The sequence below is a fragment of the Cololabis saira genome, chromosome 4, assembly GCF_033807715.1.
Source record: "Cololabis saira isolate AMF1-May2022 chromosome 4, fColSai1.1, whole genome shotgun sequence".
Lineage (NCBI taxonomy): Eukaryota > Metazoa > Chordata > Actinopteri > Beloniformes > Belonidae > Cololabis > Cololabis saira.
The window spans coordinates 46,685,440-46,708,355 of NC_084590.1; the positions used below are offsets into that span (position 1 = coordinate 46,685,440).

At 48.1% G+C, this 22,916-nt stretch overlaps 1 protein-coding gene across 2 annotated transcripts in view; it reads right to left on the bottom strand.

The window, feature by feature from the left end:
• Window positions 1-22,916, bottom strand: part of plekhg2 (pleckstrin homology domain containing, family G (with RhoGef domain) member 2) — an 89,264-nt gene that overhangs the window by 18,546 nt on the left and 47,802 nt on the right. For both annotated transcript variants that reach the window (XM_061719933.1, XM_061719934.1), the window contains exons 5-6: window positions 6,981-7,047; window positions 4,574-4,620 (exon numbers count right to left, since the gene is read on the bottom strand). In XM_061719933.1, coding sequence (XP_061575917.1) covers window positions 4,574-4,620; window positions 6,981-7,047 — 114 coding nt within the window. The remainder of the gene's footprint in view (window positions 1-4,573; window positions 4,621-6,980; window positions 7,048-22,916) is intronic.

The window sequence follows — 22,916 nt, forward strand, 5'->3', positions numbered from 1 at the left end:
GACCGTCCCAGACCATCCCAGACCGTCCCAGACCAATCCAGACCAATCCAGACCATCCCAGACCAATCCAGACCATCCCAGACCAATCCAGACCTCCCAGACCACTCCAGAACGATCTAGACTGATCCAAACCAATCCAGACCATCCCAGACTGAATCAGACCTCCTAGACTGATCCAGACCTCCCAAGCCCCCAGAACCACCCAAGACCATCCCAGACCAATCCAGACCATCCCAGACCTCCCAGACTGATCCAGACCTCCTAGACCAATCCAGACCATCAGCAGCACCACAGACTTGCATGTGTCACTCAAACAGCTGTCAGACTCCGCCCCCTTACACCAACTGCTATAAACACAGCTGTGAAGACAGGAGCTGTTGTACCTCTACGTTTTGATTAAGAAGAGGTCGAGAATCTGCAACGAAAAACAACTCAGACTAAAAGCCGAGGAGGGGAAGACGGGTCCACAAACAGAAGGAAACAGAACTCTAAACACTGAACCGGGCCGCGGGGCCCAGATGTAACTAATGAGAACAGATGAATGAAAATAGAAATAAACACAGAACCGAGTCCAGAGTCTGAAACTCAAACCCAAACATCACGACACCACAGACAGCCGAGCCAGATCTTCCTTCTCACTCGGGGAAAGTTCCCCGGTACAAAACGTACCAAAACAAAGTGCAAAGGGGAGGAGGCGGAGCTTCACGCTATGACTCATAAAGGAGCCACAAATGATTCTGATTCTGACCGTCTGATTGCTCGGTTTTAACCTCATAATAGTTTCCAGTTGTCTTTCTATGCAGAGCGACTTCAGATGGAGAAATGCTTGAAATGCAAAAAATATACTCTATTTTCATTTTACAAAAAAAAAGCCATAAGAATAATTATTAGAAAACAAAATAGTCATCCTTCAAATCCATTATTCCTTCAGTTAAAACTGTTGAAATTTCTTGACTTAGTGGACCACAGAATTCTGCAAATTATGTGAAAAGCTCATAAGAACATTTTGCCAATCAATATAGAGAAAAAAAGTGAAAACATAGAAAATAAGTATAACTTAAAAGGAAGAGAGATCTTTAAATGTTAAAAAGTTTGATGAAGAAATATCATGATAATTGTTAAGTTAGGTGGGTTTTCTTTTTTTTCTCTATCTCTTTTTAGCACTATTTTCATATTTTTTTTCTTTGAATCAAAAAAGAATACGACTACGTGTTTGACGAAGCTATTTTGTGTTATTTTATAACTTTGTTGTAGTTTTTTTTTTGGAATTATGTTTATTGGTAAGTGTGTTTTTTTTAATTGTGTAATTTGTAATTCATTTTTGTTTTTTATTATTACATTAATTGAAATTTGATTTCTTAGGAAAACGGACAGATAAAATAAGCTTAGTCTTCTTTCTGTTCCCTTTCATTCAAGGAAAGAGATTTGTTATAATTATATTGAACTGGTTGGTTTTTCTTTTAATGAATGAAATAAAGAAATAAAGAAAGATGTGACAGAGACGCCGGATAAATCTCCTTTTATTGCAGTATGTGGTGATCGGATCGAGCCACCTTCGCATGTTTCTCAGCCTGGGAACTCTTTGAGGACGGAGGAACCCGTCTGGCACCTCGGACCTGGACAGATCCAGCAACAGGAGCAGCGATGCAGAACCGCAGAGCTGAGAGCTGAGAGCTGGAGCTGACCTACTTACTGGCGTTTAATGGCGCTTTGGGGAGGGGCCAGGTCCGAGGGAGGGGCCGGCGTCGTGTCCAACGACGGGAGCTGAACCAGCTTAAGGCTTAAACGCAGCAACTGGGACGGCGATGGCGGTTCTCACAGTCGTGAGCGGTGATTTAAGTGCGTGGAAATGGAGAGGGATGTTTGGCCCCGACTGGATCGCTGCCCGGCCGAGATCCAGTTGGGCCAAACATCTGCCTGTCAGATCGATGGCGGGAAGACTCTCTCCGCGGAGAAGAAAAAGACGGATGCTCTCACACGGAACGAGGTGAAGACGCCGGTGAGAGAAATCAAGAGAGACGTCAAAACACTTTCCAAAGAGTTGGCAGCAAAGACGGACGAAGAATTCCTGTTTCGTCAACAAATGTATCCAGAAACGTAATTGAAAGGTTTGAAAAACGCTCCTAAAAGAAAAATTGGAAGCAGATTTAGCTTCTACGGTCCAGAATGTTAAACCATTCAAGGAATGTAATTGCCTGCAGAACAAGGTGCAAGAGCTCAAGAGCCATCCAGGGACCGATGAGGAAACCGCCGTCAATATGGTTCTGCAGTGAAGCACAGAAGCCTCACGCTCAGAGGTGGAGCAACGTCCCTGGACTCAGAGGCATCTGGGATGGACTGCCACACATGAGATACATGTAACGTAGTAACTGAGGAGTACCACAAGGCTTTGTATCAGGATCTCTGCTGCTTTAATTCTACACGTTGACACTCAAATAATACAAATGTCAGTTTATATGCCGATGACACCGCTTTATATTTCAGAGATCTTCTTTTTGACCTTTGGTGGCTTGGTCCAAGAATGGGCTAACCTGTAATCCCTATCAGGCCCAAGTCCAGAATCCAGGATCTGGGAAAGTCTGGGGTGGTATCAATGTCCACTTCTACGTTGGTAGCATTAAGAAGTTCACTGGGAAAAGTCCACAGGTGTCACGGATGTGAACTCTAACGACGGAGAACAAAACAGTTCTTTGTACCAGACTGTGAATATGTTTACTTGGAGGTTGATGGAGGTTGACGAGCCTCCACTGGTGGTGTTTGGATCTGTATGGTTAGGGTTTTGGCACTTCAGCCTTGACAATAGCGACCCAGCTGTAAACCCTTACCGAACCCTGGATCCCACAAACGGGTTTATATGATGAGAAGAGACGTGGACATTTTTGGGGGATTATCGTCTGCTGCTCTAATAAATGTAGAAGCGACTGTTCTGTATTAGCATTGTCCGTATCAGTTGTATCACACTGCAGTTGGACTGTATTAAACTGGAATTACACCGAACTTGTTTACTTTTGCTGTAAAGTGGTTCTCCACAAATAAACTGAAGTGAACTCTTTGTTTGTTGGCAGAACTCATTAAAGTCTGGAAGGACTCGGGGGAACTTGCAGAGATGGGACGCGGCCCAACGTTTCATTGTTTTGTCCAAAAGGCATTTTAAGAAACACAAAAATCCGGAATGTGGACTATGCAGGAGAAAGTGGGCATATTTGGACCGGTCAGAACTCGTCCGGTTATTAGAGGAAGTCCCCACAAAAACAGCAGAACTAACGTACATCTGCAAGTGTTTGGACCCAACGTTCTGGACCAGGTTCAGCTACAACTCAAAACTCTTCCTCTGGTTCATAAAGCAGGGCTCTCAGCGCCGCCGCTCATCGTTTTACGGCCCTGAGTGTTTCTACTAAAACACATTTACTCCAGCCATAAACTAGACGCCTCGCTCATGCCCCCGTCACCGTCGGACCGAACCCCAGAGTCCGTTTATCAAGACCAGAGCAGGGAAGAATGTGGAGTTCCTCGCTGAGGCTTTGCAGCGTCGACGGGCATCAGAGTCCAAACCCCCCAACAAATGTGAAACGGAACACGGCAGCATTAACGAGTCCCGGGTTCGTTCTGAGACGGGTGCGAGCCTTTAAAAGTGATGGCATCGTTTATCGTCTGAAGGGTCCGTCCTCTGGAGAGCTGTGCAGTTTCACCCGTCTCCATCCGCCCACGTCAAGTCCAAGGACAGGTACTTCCAGTCTGGTTCAAACACCTTTTTTGGTCGCAATTGATTCATTTCACATACTCTGCACATCTCTGGGGGGGTTGTACCACGTCGCGAGAATTTATACGGACGGCTCAGTGAGTGGCTAGCCGTTTATCACTTCCTCATCCACGATTGTCATGCTACCATGCTTGGCGCAACAATCACCAGGTCGGCAGGCGTTACCATGGCAACAGGTGTTCTGAAAACCTTTGTCAACACTGCAATACAGACCTACATTCACAAATAATGGTTCAAACTTCCTAGTGAGAAACAGAAGTATAGAAAAAATGGAACAACCACGTCCAGAGGCGACATCTCTGAACTCAGAGGCGGCTATCTGGACTAAGAGGCGACTTTTCTGGACTCAAGGGCAACATCTCTGGACTCAAAGGCGACTATGTGGACTCTGAGGCGACATCTCTGGACTCAGAGGAGACATCTCTGGACTCGGAGGCAACATCTCTGGACTCGGAGGCAACATCTCTGGACTCGGAGGCAACATCTCTGGACTCGGAGGCAACATCTCTGGACTCGGAGGCAACATCTCTGGACTTAGAGGCGACTATCTGGACTCAGAGGCGACTATCTGGAACCAAAAGCTACATCCTTTGACTCATAGGCGACTATCTGGGCTGAGAGGTGACTGTCTGGACTCAGAGGCAACTATCTGGACCCAAAAGCGACATCTCTGGACTCGGAGGTGACTATCTGGATTCAGAGGCGACATCTCTGGACTCAGTTACCAAAGAACCAATCAATTTCTGATCAAAGTTTTGGGTTCATACATTTTTTTGTTGTTTTTCACTTATTTAATTGAGTGTAAGTACTTACTTTGGGTAGTTCATGCAGTAGAGTGTGTAGATGTCAAAAGCTTCACTCTGAAAAAAGAAAAAATACAAATTAAGTTAGCGGAGACTCCAAAAAAGTTGCTAACATGACATTAGCTAAGGAATAAAGCTCAGGAATAGTCTGATGTTTGGTTCTGAGTGGTTCTTGACTGGTTCTGGTTGTGTGTTTTGGGTCATCATCCTGTTGGAAGACCCGGCATCTGCGACTGAGACCAAGCTTTCTGACTCTGGACAGGACATTTGTCTCCAGAACGTCTTGATGGTCTTCAGGTTTCATTGGACCTGCACAGGTTCAAAATGCTAAAAAGGGTGGAATGTAATGGGAAATTTTGGTATAACATATAAATTCTGATCACAGATCCTGTTTCAAGTGAACATTCCTTGCCAAGGTCATGCGCCTTTGACACAGTACGGTTGTCAGGGTGATGGGCGATATTTTGTCTAGTTCCCAGCTTCTCAACTATAAGATAACATGTTTCTAAACATTTTCAGCTCACTCAGGACTGACTGTTCGTTTGACCAGTTGTACTGTTTGGCTCCATTCATTGAATGTTTTTCCTCTTTTCATTAAAACTTCAGAAAGACAGCTGAGGTGTCCTGACATTCATTTTTGGACAATAATTTTTGCCACCACAACGCCCGGTACGAGACGCAGCAGAGCATCTCCAGAACAGAACCAAGCCTCCTCCAGGTTCCACAGTAGATCCAGTCTTCTTTTCTTTGAAGGACTCATTTTTGTGTCTTTGGACATAGAGATGATGGGACTGGTCCAAAAGCTACAGTTTTCTCGCATCTGTCCAAAGGACGTTGTCCTAGAAGCTTTGTGGCTTCTTAATATGCTTCTTTACTGATGTTCTTCAGACGGTGGAGTCCTCCTCGGTTGTCTACTTTGGGTACAACAGTGATGGATGATCCGACTCTGATGTACCTGGACCTTGGAGCCCACCTTGAACCTCTTTGGAAGTTGTTCTGGACTTTTTGGTTTGTCCTCAGTTGTCCTCTTGAATTCACGTCCAGGGAGGTTGTCTCCAGTCGTGTGGAGCCTAAACATCCAGCTGCTTGGAGACGGTCTTCTAGTCTTTTAGTCTCCATCCTGCTGGTCTAGAAGGTTCTTCTGGCCTCCTCAGACAACCGTCTCCTCTGGTGTCTCTGGTCCAGGTCCAGGGTGGTGGACACCCTGATACCAACCAGCAGAGGGACGTTTAACCCTTTAAACAGTCAGACTGACTGAAGACACCTTAGATGTTAATTAGTTTAACACGTCACCATGGAAACGTTATCTTCTAGAGCAGGGGTCGGCAACCCAAAATGTTGAAAGAGCCATATTGGACCAAAAACACAAAAAACAAATATGTCTGGAGCCGCAAAAAAATGAAAAGTCTTGTATAAGCCTTAGAATGAAGGCAAATGGCGAAAGGCGAAATGTTGAGAAAAAAGTCGAAATGTTGAGAAAAAAGTTGAAATGTCGAGATTGAAGTACAATCTCGAGAAAAAAGTCGAAATGTCGAGAAAAAAGTCAAAATTTCGGGAAAAAAGTCGAAATTTCGGGAAAAAAGTCGAAATGTTGAGAAAAAAGTCGAAATGTCGAGAAAAAAATCAAAATGTCAAGAAAAACATTTGAAATGTCGAGATTAATGTTGAAGTACAATCTCGAGAAAAAAGTCGAAATGACGAGAAAAAATTCAAAATGTCGAGAAAAAAGTCAAAATTTCGAGAAAAAAGTCGAAATGTTGAAAAAAAAATCAAAATGTTCAGAAAAAAGTCAAAATTTCGAGAAAAAAGTTGAAATGTTGAGATTAAAAAGGAAAGGAAAAGGAAAAAAAAAGGAAAAAAGAAGAAAAAAGAAAAAAAGGAAAAAAAGAAGAAAAAGAGAAAAAAAAGGAAAAAAGAAAAAAAAGAAGAAAAAAAGGAAAAAAAAAACATTTTTGAAAAAGCTCCAGGAGCCACTAGTGCGGCGCTAAAGAGCTGCAGGTTGCTGACCCCTGCTCTAGAGGAACCAACTCTTTCATCCAGGACCGTTTCACTAGTTTTTTTCATGATTCTGTTAAAAGACAAAGTAACGTCTGATTTTCATTAGTAGATTATCATTATCAGTCTTGTCAGTTTCAAGTTCAGACCACTGAAAGTTCTTCTGTCTCCACTTAGAGCCGAGCATGTGTTTCTGATCACACACCAAAGTCAGTTCTGCGTGGCGGTGATGAATGTTTGTGGCTGCCAGCCTTTTTAACTGGATCCAGGAATTAGACCGGGCCTCCTTGTTCTGGAGCGGTGCGTGTTTCGAGCTGAGAAAGCTCCCTCCGGGGTCAAGTGCTGGTTTGACCTCCGGTTCAGCGGGACCGTTATGAGATGTGGTCGGTTCTGGTAGTTTAGGTTCCCGGGGGCGTACTCACCCTCTCCACGAAGCAGGCTGCGATGTCGGCGGCGTGAGGACTCCTCTCCAGGTCCTCCAGGAGGTCGCTGAGGACAGAGAGAGACATGTTAGAAGAGCCGGTCCGGGTTCGGGGGTCGGCCCGGTTGAGGGCCCGGTTCAGGGGGCAGAAACACGACCCGGGCCCCCAGGGGGCCGGACTAACGAGGTCTGGTCCGGTTCAGCTGTGGGGGCAGAAGTTCTGCCAAACCAAACACAGGAATCACACTGACCACGAACATCACAACATTTCCCAACACGTCTCATCGCCGGGTCACATGACCGCGAACCCCCCCCCCACACCCCCCCACCTCCCCACAACCTCATTAACATCACGGGCTAATGGTCCGGTCAATCAATCAATCAATCAATCAGACTTTATTTGTAAAGCACTTTCATACATATATGTACTACAAAGTGCTTTACATGAAAAAAAGAAAAAGAAAAGAGATATACGCTACACGGGCGCCGCTGATTCAGGGCCCCCCCATACCTATTCAGGGCCCCGCCCTACCGATTCAGGGCCCATCGCCAATGGTTCAGGGCCCCCCCTACCGATTCAGGGAAAGAGAAACCTGGTTCTGGTTCTGATCGCTGGGAGTCTGAGAGAAACCTGGTTCTGGGCCAGTCTGGATCATGGGAGTCCATCAGTCCACCAGTTCTCCACCAGTTCTCCACCAGTTCTCCACCACTTCTCCACCAGTTCTACACCAGTTCTCCACCACTTCTCCACCAGTTCTACACCAGTTCTCCACCACTTCTCCACCAGTTCTCCACCACTTCTCCACCAGTTCTCCACCAGTTCTCCACCAGTTCTCCACCACTTCTCCACCAGTTCTACACCAGTTCTCCACCAGTTCTCCATCAGTTCTACACCAGTTCTCCACCAGTTCTCCACCAGTTCTCCACCACTTCTCCACCAGTTCTCCACCAGTTCTCCACCAGTTCTCCACCACTTCTCCACCACTTCTCCACCAGTTCTCCACCAGTTCTACACCAGTTCTCCACCAGTTCTCCATCAGTTCTACACCAGTTCTACACCAGTTCTCCACCAGTTCTCCACCACTTCTCCACCAGTTCTCCACCAGTTCTACACCAGTTCTCCACCAGTTCTCCATCAGTTCTACACCAGTTCTACACCAGTTCTCCACCAGTTCTCCAACAGTTCTCCACCAGTTCTCCACCAGTTCTCCACCACTTCTCCACCAGTTCTCCACCACTTCTCCACCAGTTGTACACCAGTTCTCCACCAGTTCTCCATCAGTTCTACACCAGTTCTACACCAGTTCTCCACCAGTTCTCCACCAGTTCTCCACCAGTTCTCCACCACTTCTCCACCAGTTCTACACCAGTTCTCCACCAGTTCTCCACCACTTCTCCACCAGTTCTACACCAGTTCTCCACCACTTCTCCACCAGTTCTCCACCAGTTCTCCACCACTTCTCCACCACTTCTCCACCAGTTCTACACCACTTCTCCACCAGTTCTCCATCAGTTCTCCACCAGTTCTACACCAGTTCTCCATCAGTTCTCCACCACTTCTCCACCAGTTCTCCACCAGTTCTCCACCACTTCTCCACCACTTCTCCACCAGTTCTACACCAGTTCTCCACCACTTCTCCACCAGTTCTCCACCAGTTCTCCACCAGTTCTCCACCACTTCTCCACCAGTTCTACACCAGTTCTCCACCAGTTCTCCATCAGTTCTACACCAGTTCTCCACCAGTTCTCCACCACTTCTCCACCACTTCTCCACCAGTTCTCCATCAGTTCTCCACCAGTTCTCCAACAGTTCTCCACCAGTTCTCCACCACTTCTCCACCACTTCTCCACCAGTTCTCCATCACTTCTCCACCACTTCTCCACCAGTTCTCCATCAGTTCTACACCAGTTCTACACCAGTTCTCCATCAGTTCTACACCAGTTCTCCACCAGTTCTCCACCAGTTCTCCACCACTTCTCCACCAGTTCTCCACCAGTTCTCCACCAGTTCTCCAACAGTTCTCCACCAGTTCTCCAACAGTTCTCCACCACTTCTCCCTCAGTTCTCCACCAGTTCACCATCAGTTCTCCACCAGTTCTCCACCAGTTCTACACCAGTTCTACACCACGTCTCCATCAGTTCTCCATCAGTTCTCCACCAGTTCTACACCAGTTCTCCACCAGTTCTCCACCAGTTCTACACCAGTTCTCCACCAGTTCTCCACCAGTTCTCCACCAGTTCTCCACCACTTCTCCACCAGTTCTACACCAGTTCTCCACCAGTTCTCCACCACTTCTCCACCAGTTCTACACCAGTTCTCCACCACTTCTCCACCAGTTCTCCACCAGTTCTCCACCACTTCTCCACCACTTCTCCACCAGTTCTACACCACTTCTCCACCAGTTCTCCATCAGTTCTCCACCAGTTCTACACCAGTTCTCCATCAGTTCTCCACCACTTCTCCACCAGTTCTCCACCAGTTCTCCACCACTTCTCCACCACTTCTCCACCAGTTCTACACCAGTTCTCCACCACTTCTCCACCAGTTCTCCACCAGTTCTCCACCAGTTCTCCACCACTTCTCCACCAGTTCTACACCAGTTCTCCACCAGTTCTCCATCAGTTCTACACCAGTTCTCCACCAGTTCTCCACCACTTCTCCACCACTTCTCCACCAGTTCTCCATCAGTTCTCCACCAGTTCTCCAACAGTTCTCCACCAGTTCTCCACCACTTCTCCACCACTTCTCCACCAGTTCTCCATCACTTCTCCACCACTTCTCCACCAGTTCTCCATCAGTTCTACACCAGTTCTACACCAGTTCTCCATCAGTTCTACACCAGTTCTCCACCAGTTCTCCACCAGTTCTCCACCACTTCTCCACCAGTTCTCCATCAGTTCTCCACCAGTTCTACACCAGTTCTCCACCAGTTCTACACCAGTTCTCCACCAGTTCTACACCAGTTCTCCACCAGTTCTACACCAGTTCTCCACCAGTTCTACACCAGTTCTACACCAGTTCTCCACCAGTTCTCCATCAGTTCTCCATCAGTTCTACACCAGTTCTCCACCAGTTCTCCACCAGTTCTACACCAGTTCTCCACCAGTTCTATACCAGTTCTACACCAGTTCTCCACCAGTTCTACACCAGTTCTCCACCAGTTCTATACCAGTTCTACACCAGTTCTCCACCAGTTCTCCACCAGTTCTCCACCAGTTCTCCACCAGTTCTACACCAGTTCTACACCAGTTCTACATCAGTTCTCCACCAGTTCTCCACCAGTTCTCCACCAGTTCTCCACCAGTTCTACACCAGTTCTACATCAGTTCTCCACCAGTTCTCCACCAGTTCTCCATCAGTTCTACACCAGTTCTCCACCAGTTCTCCACCAGTTCTACACCAGTTCTCCACCAGTTCTACACCAGTTCTCCACCAGTTCTCCATCAGTTCTCCACCAGTTCTCCATCAGTTCTCCACCAGTTCTACACCAGTTCTCCACCAGTTCTACACCAGTTCTCCACCAGTTCTCCATCAGTTCTCCACCAGTTCTCCATCAGTTCTCCACCAGTTCTACACCAGTTCTCCACCAGTTCTACACCAGTTCTCCACCAGTTCTACACCAGTTCTACACCAGTTCTCCACCAGTTCTCCACCAGTTCTACACCAGTTCTCCACCAGTTCTCCACCAGTTCTCCATCAGTTCTCCACCAGTTCTCCACCAGTTCTCCATCAGTTCTCCACCAGTTCTCCACCAGTTCTACACCAGTTCTACACCAGTTCTACATCAGTTCTCCACCAGTTCTCCACCACTTCTCCATCAGTTCTACACCAGTTCTCCACCAGTTCTCCACCAGTTCTACACCAGTTCTCCACCAGTTCTACACCAGTTCTCCACCAGTTCTCCATCAGTTCTCCACCAGTTCTCCATCAGTTCTCCACCAGTTCTCCACCAGTTCTACACCAGTTCTACACCAGTTCTCCACCAGTTCTACACCAGTTCTACACCAGTTCTCCACCAGTTCTCCACCAGTTCTACACCAGTTCTACACCAGTTCTACATCAGTTCTCCACCAGTTCTCCACCACTTCTCCATCAGTTCTACACCAGTTCTCCACCAGTTCTCCACCAGTTCTACACCAGTTCTCCACCAGTTCTACACCAGTTCTCCACCAGTTCTCCATCAGTTCTCCACCAGTTCTCCATCAGTTCTCCACCAGTTCTACACCAGTTCTACACCAGTTCTACACCAGTTTTCCACCAGTTCTACACCAGTTCTACACCAGTTCTCCACCAGTTCTCCACCAGTTCTACACCAGTTCTCCACCAGTTCTCCACCAGTTCTCCATCAGTTCTCCACCAGTTCTCCACCAGTTCTCCATCAGTTCTCCACCAGTTCTCCACCAGTTCTACACCAGTTCTACACCAGTTCTACATCAGTTCTCCACCAGTTCTCCACCACTTCTCCATCAGTTCTACACCAGTTCTCCACCAGTTCTCCACCAGTTCTACACCAGTTCTCCACCAGTTCTCCACCAGTTCTCCACCAGTTCTCCATCAGTTCTCCACCAGTTCTCCATCAGTTCTCCACCAGTTCTACACCAGTTCTCCACCAGTTCTACACCAGTTCTCCACCAGTTCTACACCAGTTCTACACCAGTTCTCCACCAGTTCTCCACCAGTTCTACACCAGTTCTCCACCAGTTCTCCACCAGTTCTCCACCAGTTCTCCACCAGTTCTCCATCAGTTCTCCACCAGTTCTCCATCAGTTCTCCACCAGTTCTACACCAGTTCTCCACCAGTTCTACACCAGTTCTACACCAGTTCTCCACCAGTTCTCCACCAGTTCTCCACCAGTTCTACACCAGTTCTCCACCAGTTCTCCACCAGTTCTCCATCAGTTTTACATCAGTTCTCCATCAGTTCTACACCAGTTCTCCATCAGTTCTCCACCAGTTCTCCACCAGTTCTCCACCAGTTCTACACCAGTTCTCCACCAGTTCTACACCAGTTCTCCATCAGTTCTCCACCAGTTCTCCACCAGTTCTCCACCAGTTCTCCACCAGTTCTCCACCAGTTCTACACCAGTTCTCCACCAGTTCTCCACCAGTTCTACACCAGTTCTACACCAGTTCTCCACCAGTTCTCCACCAGTTCTACACCACTTCTCCACCAGTTCTCCACCAGTTCTCCACCAGTTCTACACCAGTTCTCCACCAGTTCTACACCAGTTCTCCACCAGTTCTCCACCACTTCTCCATCAGTTCTCCACCGGCGTGAGAAGGTCTCCAGGTGCAGGTAGGACCGACCGTCGCCAGCCTTCACCAGAGTTAAAGGCTCCACATTCCTCCGACTGAAAGGCTCTTTCTCCTCCTCGCTTCGCTCAGGCGAGACTGTTTTCTCCCTCTGCACACCATAACCCCTAATTTATGTGCACATATACGTTTCCCAACGCCGCGGCCGTGCAGGGGAACCCGGAGAGGGTTTCTGCGGCCCCCGGGGGCCCCGAACCGGCTCCGAGGAGCCGCGGTAAATTATGATGAAAACATGGCACAAACAGGAAACGCATTGTTCGGCGAGCTTCACGCCGACTGCGGCCAACTGCTAGAGCGAGGCCGTAATTCCATCCAGACCGGAGGCAGAGGGCCCCGAAACCCCCCGGGGACCAGAACTACGATGCTTGGACATGTTTTACCCGGATTCCAGCAGATTTTAGGTTTCTAGACCTGGTGACGGGTCAGGGGAGGTTCTTTGACCTGCTGACGGGTCAAGGGAAGGTTTCTAGACCTGGTGGGGGGTTGGAAGAGGTTTCTAGACCTGGTACGGGGTCAGGGAAGGTTTCTAGACCTGATGAGGGGTCAGGGAAGGTTTCTAGACCTGGTGAGGGGTCAAAAGAGGTTTCTAGACCTGGTGAGGGGTCAAAAGAGGTTTCTAGACCTGGTGAGGGATCGGAAGAGGTTTCTAGACCTGGTGAGGGGTCGGAAGAGGTTTCTAGACCTGGTGATGGGTCGGAAGAGGTTTCTAGACCTGGTGAGGGATCGGAAGAGGTTTCTAGACCTGGTGAGAGGTCAAAAGAGGTTTCTAGACCTGGTTTTGGATCTTGGCTGCACGTCTGGCTGAGGTTCCTCCCAGGAATTCAGGAAAAACCCCAACGTGACGTTGAAATATACCTGCAGTCCGTCCAAGAACACGGTTTACTCTGCGAGGGAAATGTAAATAGAGGTCTGGACCGGGGTCTGTGATTCAGTCCGTCCAGGAATGTGGATCTGTTTCTCTGCACGACTCTGTCCAGAAACCATCCGTCTACTTCCTCTCGTCTCCCTCTCAGCTCAACAGCTTGTAAAACAAACAAAAAAAAACAAAACATTCCTTTAAAAGGTGATTTCTTTCCTCAAACCTCTGGTGACTCAGAGTCGGCAGTGAAATCTTCACATTGTTTCATTAATCTCTCCGAGCGGAACCTTCAGATCACCAAACCTTCAGATCACCAAACCTTCAGATCACCGACCCTTCAGATCACAGACCCTTCAGATCACCGACCCTTCAGATCACCGACCCTTCAGATCACAGACCCTTCAGATCACCGACCCTTCAGATCACAGACCCTTCAGATCACCAACCCTTCAGATCACCAACCCTTCAGATCCCCAAACCTTCAGATCACCAACCCTTCAGATCCCCAAACCTTCAGATCACCAACCCTTCAGATCCCCAAACCTTCAGATCACCAACCCTTCAGATCACCAAACCTTCGGATCTCTGATCGTCTTCACCTCCACCCAGACTGAGTAAACTAGATTCTTCTGTCTAAGCCGAAGCTGATGAAGGTCAGAGGAGGAACCCACTCTAGGAACCCACACTAGGAACCCACACGAGGAACCTACACTAGGAACCTACTGTAAATTAAAAGCCCAATTTTCAGGCTTCTGAATAATGGATAGATGGATAGATTGTCTATCCATCCATTCCTCCTTCCATCAATCTGTCCATCATCCATCCATCCATCCATCAATCTGTCCATCATCAATCCATCCATCCATCCATCAATCTGTCCATCATCAATCCATCCATCCATCCATCAATCTGTCCATCATCAATCCATCCATCCATCCATCAATCTGTCCATCATCAATCCATCCATCCATCCATCCATCCATCCATCCATCCATCCATCCATCCATCCATCCATCCATCCATCCACCCATCCATCCACCCATCCATCCATCCATCCATCCATCCATCCATCCATCCATCCACCCATCCATCCATCCATCCATCCATCCATCCATCCATCCATCCATCAATCTGTCCATCATCAATCCATCCATCCATCCGTCCATCCATCCATCCATCCATCCGTCCATCCATCCGTCCATCCATCCATCCATCCATCCATCCATCCATCAATCTGTCCATCATCCATCCATCCATCCATCCAGCCATCCATCCATCCATCCATCCATCCATCCATCCATCCATCCATCCATCCATCCATCCATCCATCCATCCATCCATCCGTGCATCCGTCCATGATCCATCCATCCATCCAACGTAACCAAACTAATTTAGCTTGGCGTATCCTACGATAACCTACGATGCTAAAGTAACTTTTTCCAGACTGAGTTCAGAGCTGAAACAATGACGCTTACTGGCCTAGCAACCACTGCAGTGAAGCCTGTATGGAACCTGTTGATTAGCAGTCCGGCTAGGGGACAAATCAGCCAACCAATAGACCTGAGTGCTGCTAGAAGAGAAAAGAGGACAAGGGAGGAGAACAAGGACAGAGGAAGGAAGGACTGAGGAGGGAAGGACTGAGGAGGGAAGGACAGAGGAGGGAAGGACTGAGGAGGGAAGGACTGAGGAGGGAAGGACTGAGGAGGGAAGGACTGAGGAGGATAAGGACAGAGGAGGGAAGGAGGGAAGGACAGAGGAGGGAAGGAGGGAAGGACTGAGGAGGGAAGGACTGAGGAGGGAAGGACTGAGGAGGGAAGGACAGAGGAGGGAAGGACAGAGGAGGGAAGGACAGAGGAGGGAAGGACTGAGGAGGGAAGGACAGAGGAGGGAAGGACTGAGGAGGGAAGGACTGAGGAGGGAAGGACTGAGGAGGGAAGGACAGAGGAGGGAAGGACAGAGGAGGGAAGGACAGAGGAGGGAAGGACTGAGGAGGGAAGGACAGAGGAGGGAAGGACTGAGGAGGGAAGGACTGAGGAGGGAAGGACTGAGGAGGGAAGGACAGAGGAGGGAAGGACTGAGGAGGGAAGGACAGAGGAGGGAAGGACAGAGGAGGGGAGGACTGAGGAGGGAAGGACTGAGGAGGGAAGGACTGAGGAGGGAAGGACAGAGGAGGGAAGGACTGAGGAGGGAAGGACAGAGGAGGGAAGGACTGAGGAGGGAAGGATTGAGGAGGGAAGGACAGAGGAGGGAAGGACTGAGGAGGGAAGGACAGAGGAGGGAAGGACAGAGGAGGGAAGGACTGAGGAGGGAAGGACAGAGGAGGGAAGGACTGAGGAGGGAAGGACAGAGGAGGGAAGGACTGAGGAGGGAAGGACTGAGGAGGGAAGGACAGAGGAGGGAAGGATTGAGGAGGGAAGGACAGAGGAGGGAAGGACAGAGGAGGATAAGGACAGAGGAGGGAAGAACTGAGGAGGGAAGGACAGAGGAGGATAAGGACAGAGGAGGGAAGAACTGAGGAGGGAAGGAGGGAAGAGGATAAGGACAGAGGAGGGAAGGACTGAGGAGGGAAGGACTGAGGAGGGAAGGAGGGAAGGACTGAGGAGGGAAGGACTGAGGAGGGAATGTTGCTCTGCAGACTCGTGTAGTTTTTCGTCACATTGAACAGTTTTATTTTTCCACCACAAACCAAAGTGAAAGCAGTTTGTTGTCGGCACATTTCCATTTTTCTCAGCAGAGAATGAAAACTGTCGGTCTTTGTTTCGCCGCTGCTCCTTGATTCTTAACACTCTGACTCTGACAGGATGGAGAAGGTGTGACTCTGATAAAGCTAATCGTGTTTGGAGGCTCTCTGACGTCTGCGTCGATGGAAGATCGAGGCGTTGAAAACAAAGAAAAGAACGACAGAGTGGCCGGTTTGTTTCCAGACGGACAAAAGTGGCTGCATTCTTTTGTTAACAAGCTCAACAACGTCTCTGATTATCACAACCACACAGCCAACACCCCCCCCCCCCCCTCCTCGCTCGCTCTGGCGTCAGGCCTCCTTTTGCGGCCGGCGGATGTCATTAGTGGGGGATTATGGGGCAAGAGAGGGGGAACTCTGGGTGTTTTTTTATTTTAAACGGAGTGACCGCAGAAGAGGACAGCTGGTAGAGAGACAAAGTAATAAAAAGTAAAGACTGAATACAAATGAAGAGGATATCAAGACAAAGAGACCCCCCTTTTTAATGAAGGACGAAAGCATGAAGGACCATCGTTTAAGACCAGCTGAGAGGTTTACATCCCTGAACTCAGAGGCGTCTAGGATGGACCATCGCCATGGAAACGCGTATTGTAATGACAGAGGCGTACCACAAGGCTCTTTACAAGGACGTCTGCCTTTTCATTTCTACCTGCTCCACTTGGTGTTATTTTGCTCTAATTAATACAAAGGTTATAGGTATAGGTTTGTATGCAGATGACGCTCTGATTTATGTTCCGAAAAGTATTACAGATTTTTCTGAAAGAAATAGGAGATATCTGCTCCAGACCAAAGAGGACAACCAGTCTAGCAATCAGGATCTCAGATGGTATGATATATGATATCATATGATATAGGTATCATTTCCACTTCTGTGGGTTTGGGTTATGGGGTTAGGGTTATGGCGTTAGGGTTGGGATTAGAGGATTAGGAGGTTTGGGTTAGGGGTTTAGGGTTTGTGTTTGGGGGTTAGAGTTAAGGTTAGATTTGGTTTAGCGTTAGGGTTAGGATTTGGGTTAGGGACAGGATTTGGGTTAGCGTTAGGGTTTAGGTTAAGGTTAGGGTTTGGGGTTTAGGGTTAGGGAGTAAGGGTTAGGGGGTTAGAGGGTTAAAGGGTTAGGTCTGGGTTAGGGTTAGGCGGATAAGCGTTTGGGTTGGGGGTTAGGCTTTGGGTTTAGGGGTTAGTTGGTTAGGGTTAGGATTAGGAGGTTAAGGTTTCAGTTATAGTGTTTGGGTTTGGGGGTTGGGGTTAGGGGTTTAGGGGTTGGGTTATGGGGTTAAGGTTTGGGTTAGGTTTAGGGGGTTAGGCAGAAAACTACATTGAGGCTTTAGAGCAACATTTGACTACATCTTTTCCAGGAACGCCCAAAACCATTTTACCATCAAGACAACCACATTCTGAGTCCTGATCTACTTCCTGTTGGACATCTGTGGAAACATCTGGATCCTGCAATCTGGAGAAGAAACCCTTCAGACCGTAGACACCTGGAGACGTTGGTCCATGAGGACCAGAACACCAGTCTACAAGTGGACACATGTCCATGAGGACCAGGACACCTGTCTACAGGTGGACACATGTCCATGAGGACCAGGACACTTGTCTACAGGTGGACATGAGGACCAGAACACCTGTCTACAAGTGGACAAGTGTCCATGAGGACCAGGACACCTGTCTACAGGTGGACACATGTCCATGAGGACCAGGACACCTGTCTACAGGTGGACACATGTCCATGAGGACCAGGACACCTGTCTACAGGTGGACATGAGGACCAGAACACCTGTTTACAGGTGTGTCACAAGGACACTGATCACTGGATTCAAATGAGTCACTCAGAAGGTTCTGAAACTCAATAAATAGAAGGTCCATCTTTCTTTTCTTTTTTATTGATTCTGTCGAACCACAATTTCAGAGAAATGTCTGGTTTTCATCAGTCAATGTTGAATAAATGAGTATATATTATTATATTTGTCATCTGTTAGCTTTTTAGTTTTATGATCCCGAGGAAACTGTCAGCAGTTATTTATTCTGGATCAGTAGTTGGTCAGATGTTTCCTGCCTCTTCTTTAATCTTTAATCATCGTTTACCGACAAGAGCAACATTAATTTAACTAATCAAATGTAAGTCGTTTTGGATAAAAGCGTCTGCTAAATGACAGTAGTAGTAATCAAACTGGATCCTTTTATTTCTGCTTCAGACCTAAAGTTGTGTCCTATATTTGGTACCGACACTTTCAATCCATTTTTGTATAAAAACACAATAAAAACGTCCGATCCCAGTGGATCCGTGCAGAGCTCTATGAACGTCCGGAGCCACCAAACCCAGTTCCCAGATCCGGTCTGGACTAGGTTCTATGGTTCTCCATACAGTACTTTTTCTTGTACTTGGTATAAATTTTGTATTTTGGTATTCTTGGTCTTCCAGTTAAAGGTCTCTAGGACCAGAACCCGTCAGACAGGAAACAACAGTTCCTGGTTCCTGCCGCTGAGATCTAGTCGTGGGGGTACTTAGTCTTGCCCACCAGAGTCTCCTCGCTTCGTTTTTGTTGGATATATTTGTGGCACAGTGAATACGTGTATATCAGGGCTCTAAATTAACCCCCGCCAACCCAAGACATACCCAGACTTACAGTATCCCCCTCATTATTAGTCTCTCTGTACATCATTTTGCATGTCATTTTGTGCATTATCTGCACTAAAAGATGTCTAGAAAGTTTTAGTAGTAGAAAGTTAAAACATTTCCGTTATTGTATATTAAGGGTCACATTAAAGTAAATCGTCAAATTTCTAGCTAAAAAGAAGTGTTAATGTTTATTTTTATTTACAAAAAATTGGTAAAATTAGATCCCTGGATAGTATGCAAGGGTTCATGTACGGAAGAGTATTAGGCACTTTGAGAAAAAAGTCAAAATGTCGAGATTAATGTTGAAATACAATTTCAAGAATAAAGTCGAAATTTCATGAATAAAGTCAAAATTTTGTGAATAAAGACGAAATTTCCAGAATAAGAATAAAGTTGAAATACATTTCGACTTTTTTCTCGACATTTCAACTTTTTTCTTGACATTTGACTTTTTTTCTTGAAATTTCAACTTTTTTCTTGAAATTGTACTTCAACATTAATCTTGACATTTCAACTTTTTTCTCGACATTTCAACTTTTTTCTCGACAAATTTTACTTTTTTTCTCAAAGTGCATAATGAAAAAAAAATCTTCCTCCTCTAAAATATTATTTTTATTTTTCTCCTGCCTGGCCCTAATACTCTTGCGTAGTTCACGAGTATTGAAATGTTAGGATAATTTTTGTATGTAGTTTCATTTTATTGTAATGATTTTAATATACATTCCCTACTTCACTGTAAGCTTAATTTAAAGCTTTTGTTAATAAAATGATCAAATTAATTCATTGTCTTTTTTGCACGGGAAACATTTTTGGCTAGTGAAAATTCTGATGGGCTGGTAACTTCAGAAACTTACCAGCCACATTGGCTGGTGATCGAAAAAGTTAATTTAGAGCCCTGGTGTACATGTTGCGGTTCTGCTGGACCTGCAGGATCCCGGTACCGAGACCCCAGAAGGGGGTCCAAACTCTTACACAAACCTCCGCCGGGCGACACGCCTCCTTTTATCACCTCACTTCGTTTCTCAGGATTTTCAGCTGCTAAAACAACAAACCCACGTCGACCCTGCGGGTTAACCCCGGCGACCCCACCCCTATGAAGGCCGGGGGCCAAACCAAACACTCGGGGCCCGCGGCCTGGTCTTCGTCCTCCCACGGCGAAAGTCGGCCGTTTAACGGCGTGATTAACAGCAGCTGACGCTGCGGCATCCGAGCAATGCTGCCGCCCCGACGACGATGGAGGAGGAGGACGAGGTTCGGCCCTGGGGGGGGCGGGGGGGTCCACCGGGCAACGCAGATAAGATGAAACATGAAGAAATAAATAAAAAGCTGCTTTATCAGAGGTTTGGGAGAGATTCAAAGAGACGCTGAGCTGCTTGTGTGGTTCTCCGACTGACGGAGGAGGAATGCCAACAATCCGGACCCCGGGGTCGGACCTGGGCTGCAGGGGGGGGGGGGGGGGGGGGGGGGTGGTGGGGGTCAGCGGCGGGTGGATGACAGCAGAAGAAGAAGAAGAATACGGCCGCTGCTGATAGACCGCTCATGTCAACAACTCCCTCCTCTAGCGGTGACTAAGATGCGCCGGGGTTACCGCTCAACCGCAACCACCAACCGGCCCGGAGCTTTGTTTGTTGTTGTTGACCAAACCGCCGGACAGGAAGTCCTTCGTACCCTCCAAACACCGCCGCCTCCGTTCTCATCCGTCACCGGGGCCCGGAGAGGCTCGACCCGCTTCGTTTGATCTGATCAACAAACGATAAAAACCAGCAGGAGGAGCGATGCCAGAGCCTCAAACGCACCCGGCTACCGCCGCCGCCATCAGAGGCCTCCAGGACCCTCCCAGGCCCAAGACCTGCTCCCAGTCCCAAGACCTGCTCCCAGTCCCAAGACCTGCTCCCAGTCCCCAGACCTGCTCCCAGTCCCAAGACCTGCTCCCAGTCCCAAAACCTGCTCCCAGTCCCCAGACCTGCTCCCAGTCCAAAGACCTGCTCCCGGTCCCAAAACCTGCTCCCAGTCCGTCCTTTAACCCTTGTACTGTCTTTGGGTCAAAATGACCTAATTCTCCTGCTCTCTCCTTCCTTCCTCCTTCCTCTTTTCCTTCCTTCCTTCCTTCCTTCCTCTTTTCCTTCCTTCCTTCCTTCCTTCCTTCCTTCCTTCCTTCCTTCCTTCCTTCCTTCCTTCCTTCCTTCCTTCCTTCCTTCCTTCCTTCTTTTTTCCCTTCCTTCCTTCTTTCCCCCTGCTCTCTCCTTCCTTCTTCCCTTCCTCTTTTCTCCCTTCCTTCCTTCCTTCCTTCCTTCCTTCCTTCCTTCCTTCCTTCCTTCCTTCCTTCCTTCCTTCCTTCCTTCCTTCCTTCCTTCCTTCCTTCCTTCCTTCCTTCTTTCCTCCCTTCCTTCCATCCTTCTTTTCTCCCTTCTTTCTTTCTTTCTTTCCTTCTTTTCATTCTTCCTTCCTTCCTTCTTTCCTCCTGCTCCCTCCTTCCCTTTTCCCTTCCTCTTTTCTCCCTTCTTTCCTTCCTTCCTTCCTTCCTTCCTTCCTTCCTTCCTTCCTTCCTTCCTTCCTTCCTTCCTTCCTTCCTTCCTTCCTTCCTTCCTTCTTTCCTCCCTCCTGTCTTCCTTCCTTATTTTTTCCCTTCTTTCCTTCCTTCCTTCCTTCTTTCCTTCCTTCCTTCTTTTTTCCCTTCCTTCCTTCTTTCCTCCCTTCCTTCTTTCCTCCCTTCCCTCTTTTCTCCCTTCCTTCCTTCCTTTCTCCCTCCCTCCCTTCCTTCCTTCCTTCTTTCCTCCCTTCCTTCCTTCTTTTCTCCCTTCCTTCCTTCTTTTCTTTCTTCCTTCCTTCCTCCTTTCCTCCCTTCTTCCCTTTCTCCTTCCTTGACCCGAAGACAGCACAAGGGTTAACATGAGTATGATGGTAGGTGATGGCACCTGACCACAGGGCCTGCAGGTGGAAGCTGGAGAAGCACCAGAAGGGTGGAGGCGAGGAACACTGATGCCATCGGAGCCTCGTAGCGGGACGCCCCCCCCATCGAGCAGTCAGACATCCCCTTTCATCAGGACCGACCTGTAATTACTGTCAGCGGCCGATTTGACAGCACCCGCCGTCTGCTGCCTCAGGTGAATTTGATTTACGTCCCGTCAGAGGTGGAGACGGCGAGGACGGAGCTGCCGTTTATCAGAAGGGGCGTCTGGAGTCGGTCTGGGCCTCCAGAACGGCCGTCCAACCCAAACAGCGCCGAACGAGGAGGGGAGGCGGGTTTCCCCGTCTCTTTAATCTCCCCTCAATTCCCCTCGGGCCTGAAGCGGCCTGTAATCACTCGTTCTTGGTCGTGTCATGGGTTCATTTCGCGTGGCGTCTCAGACTTCTTGAAGATGACATACTTCTGGGAAGAGAATCACGAAACCCTCAAGAGCCAAGCGTTACCTGTTGCCGAACCAGCAGCCCATCAAACATCACCTGACAGACTGACGACACGCCCTGTTCTGGGAATCACAGCGACTCTACATCAAAGTGTGATTCCAGCAAAAACACTTGCGGACCACCCTGCTCTCCGTAACAACATACCTGAGTGGAAATGTTGAACAAGTTGTTCACGACCGGCTCTAATTTATGGAGGAGGTGTTGTAATCGCATGTCTGAGTGAGTTATACGAGAGCCGCCGCTCGGCTCCGGAGACTAAAGTATGCGAATCATTTGGACGTCGCTGGTTTCCTCCAGAAACGTCTCCCAGAATGTGAACTGATCTTCATCAGCTGTTTGCTTTTGTGGAGAAGGAGGATTAAATGTTCCTCCTGGTCCATGTCCATGACGAGGCCCGGGACAGTCCTCTGTCCAGAACCGCTTCAGCTCAGGGGTTTGTGGGAGGCCTGGAGGTCTGGGTTCTGGCTGGACCGGAACCCGAGGGTGGATGTGGGTGGACTGGCTGGAGGAGCTGATCGTTTCAGGATCAATAACATTAGTTACCATCGTAGCTTAGCCAAGTCAGTGACGATGTGAGGTGGGCGTGGTCTAGCAGTTGGCCCACTTACAACATGGTGGTCCATCACAAACCCAACCATGATGCTCACTCCACCATGTGTCACCATAGGGACGGTGTTTTATTACTGTTCTACAAACAGCTGTGGATTCTTCTGGTGTTTGATTCCCAACATCCTTTTGACACAAAGCAATGCTTTCTATTTATTGAATTTGGACCAACATTTGTATCCTGTCCTCTTGTTTTCCTGGTTTCTTGTCTGTGCCGTCTTGCTGCTGAACTTCTGTTTTACTTGACTTCCAGTTTTACATTTAAGGTAGCAAAGTTTGACTTCCCCTCTTGTCCTGTGTTTTGATTGTTCACACCTGTGTCTTCTGTGTCTGTGTATCGTGCTGGGACCAGGACGACGGGGCCAGAACGATGGGGCAAGAATGACAG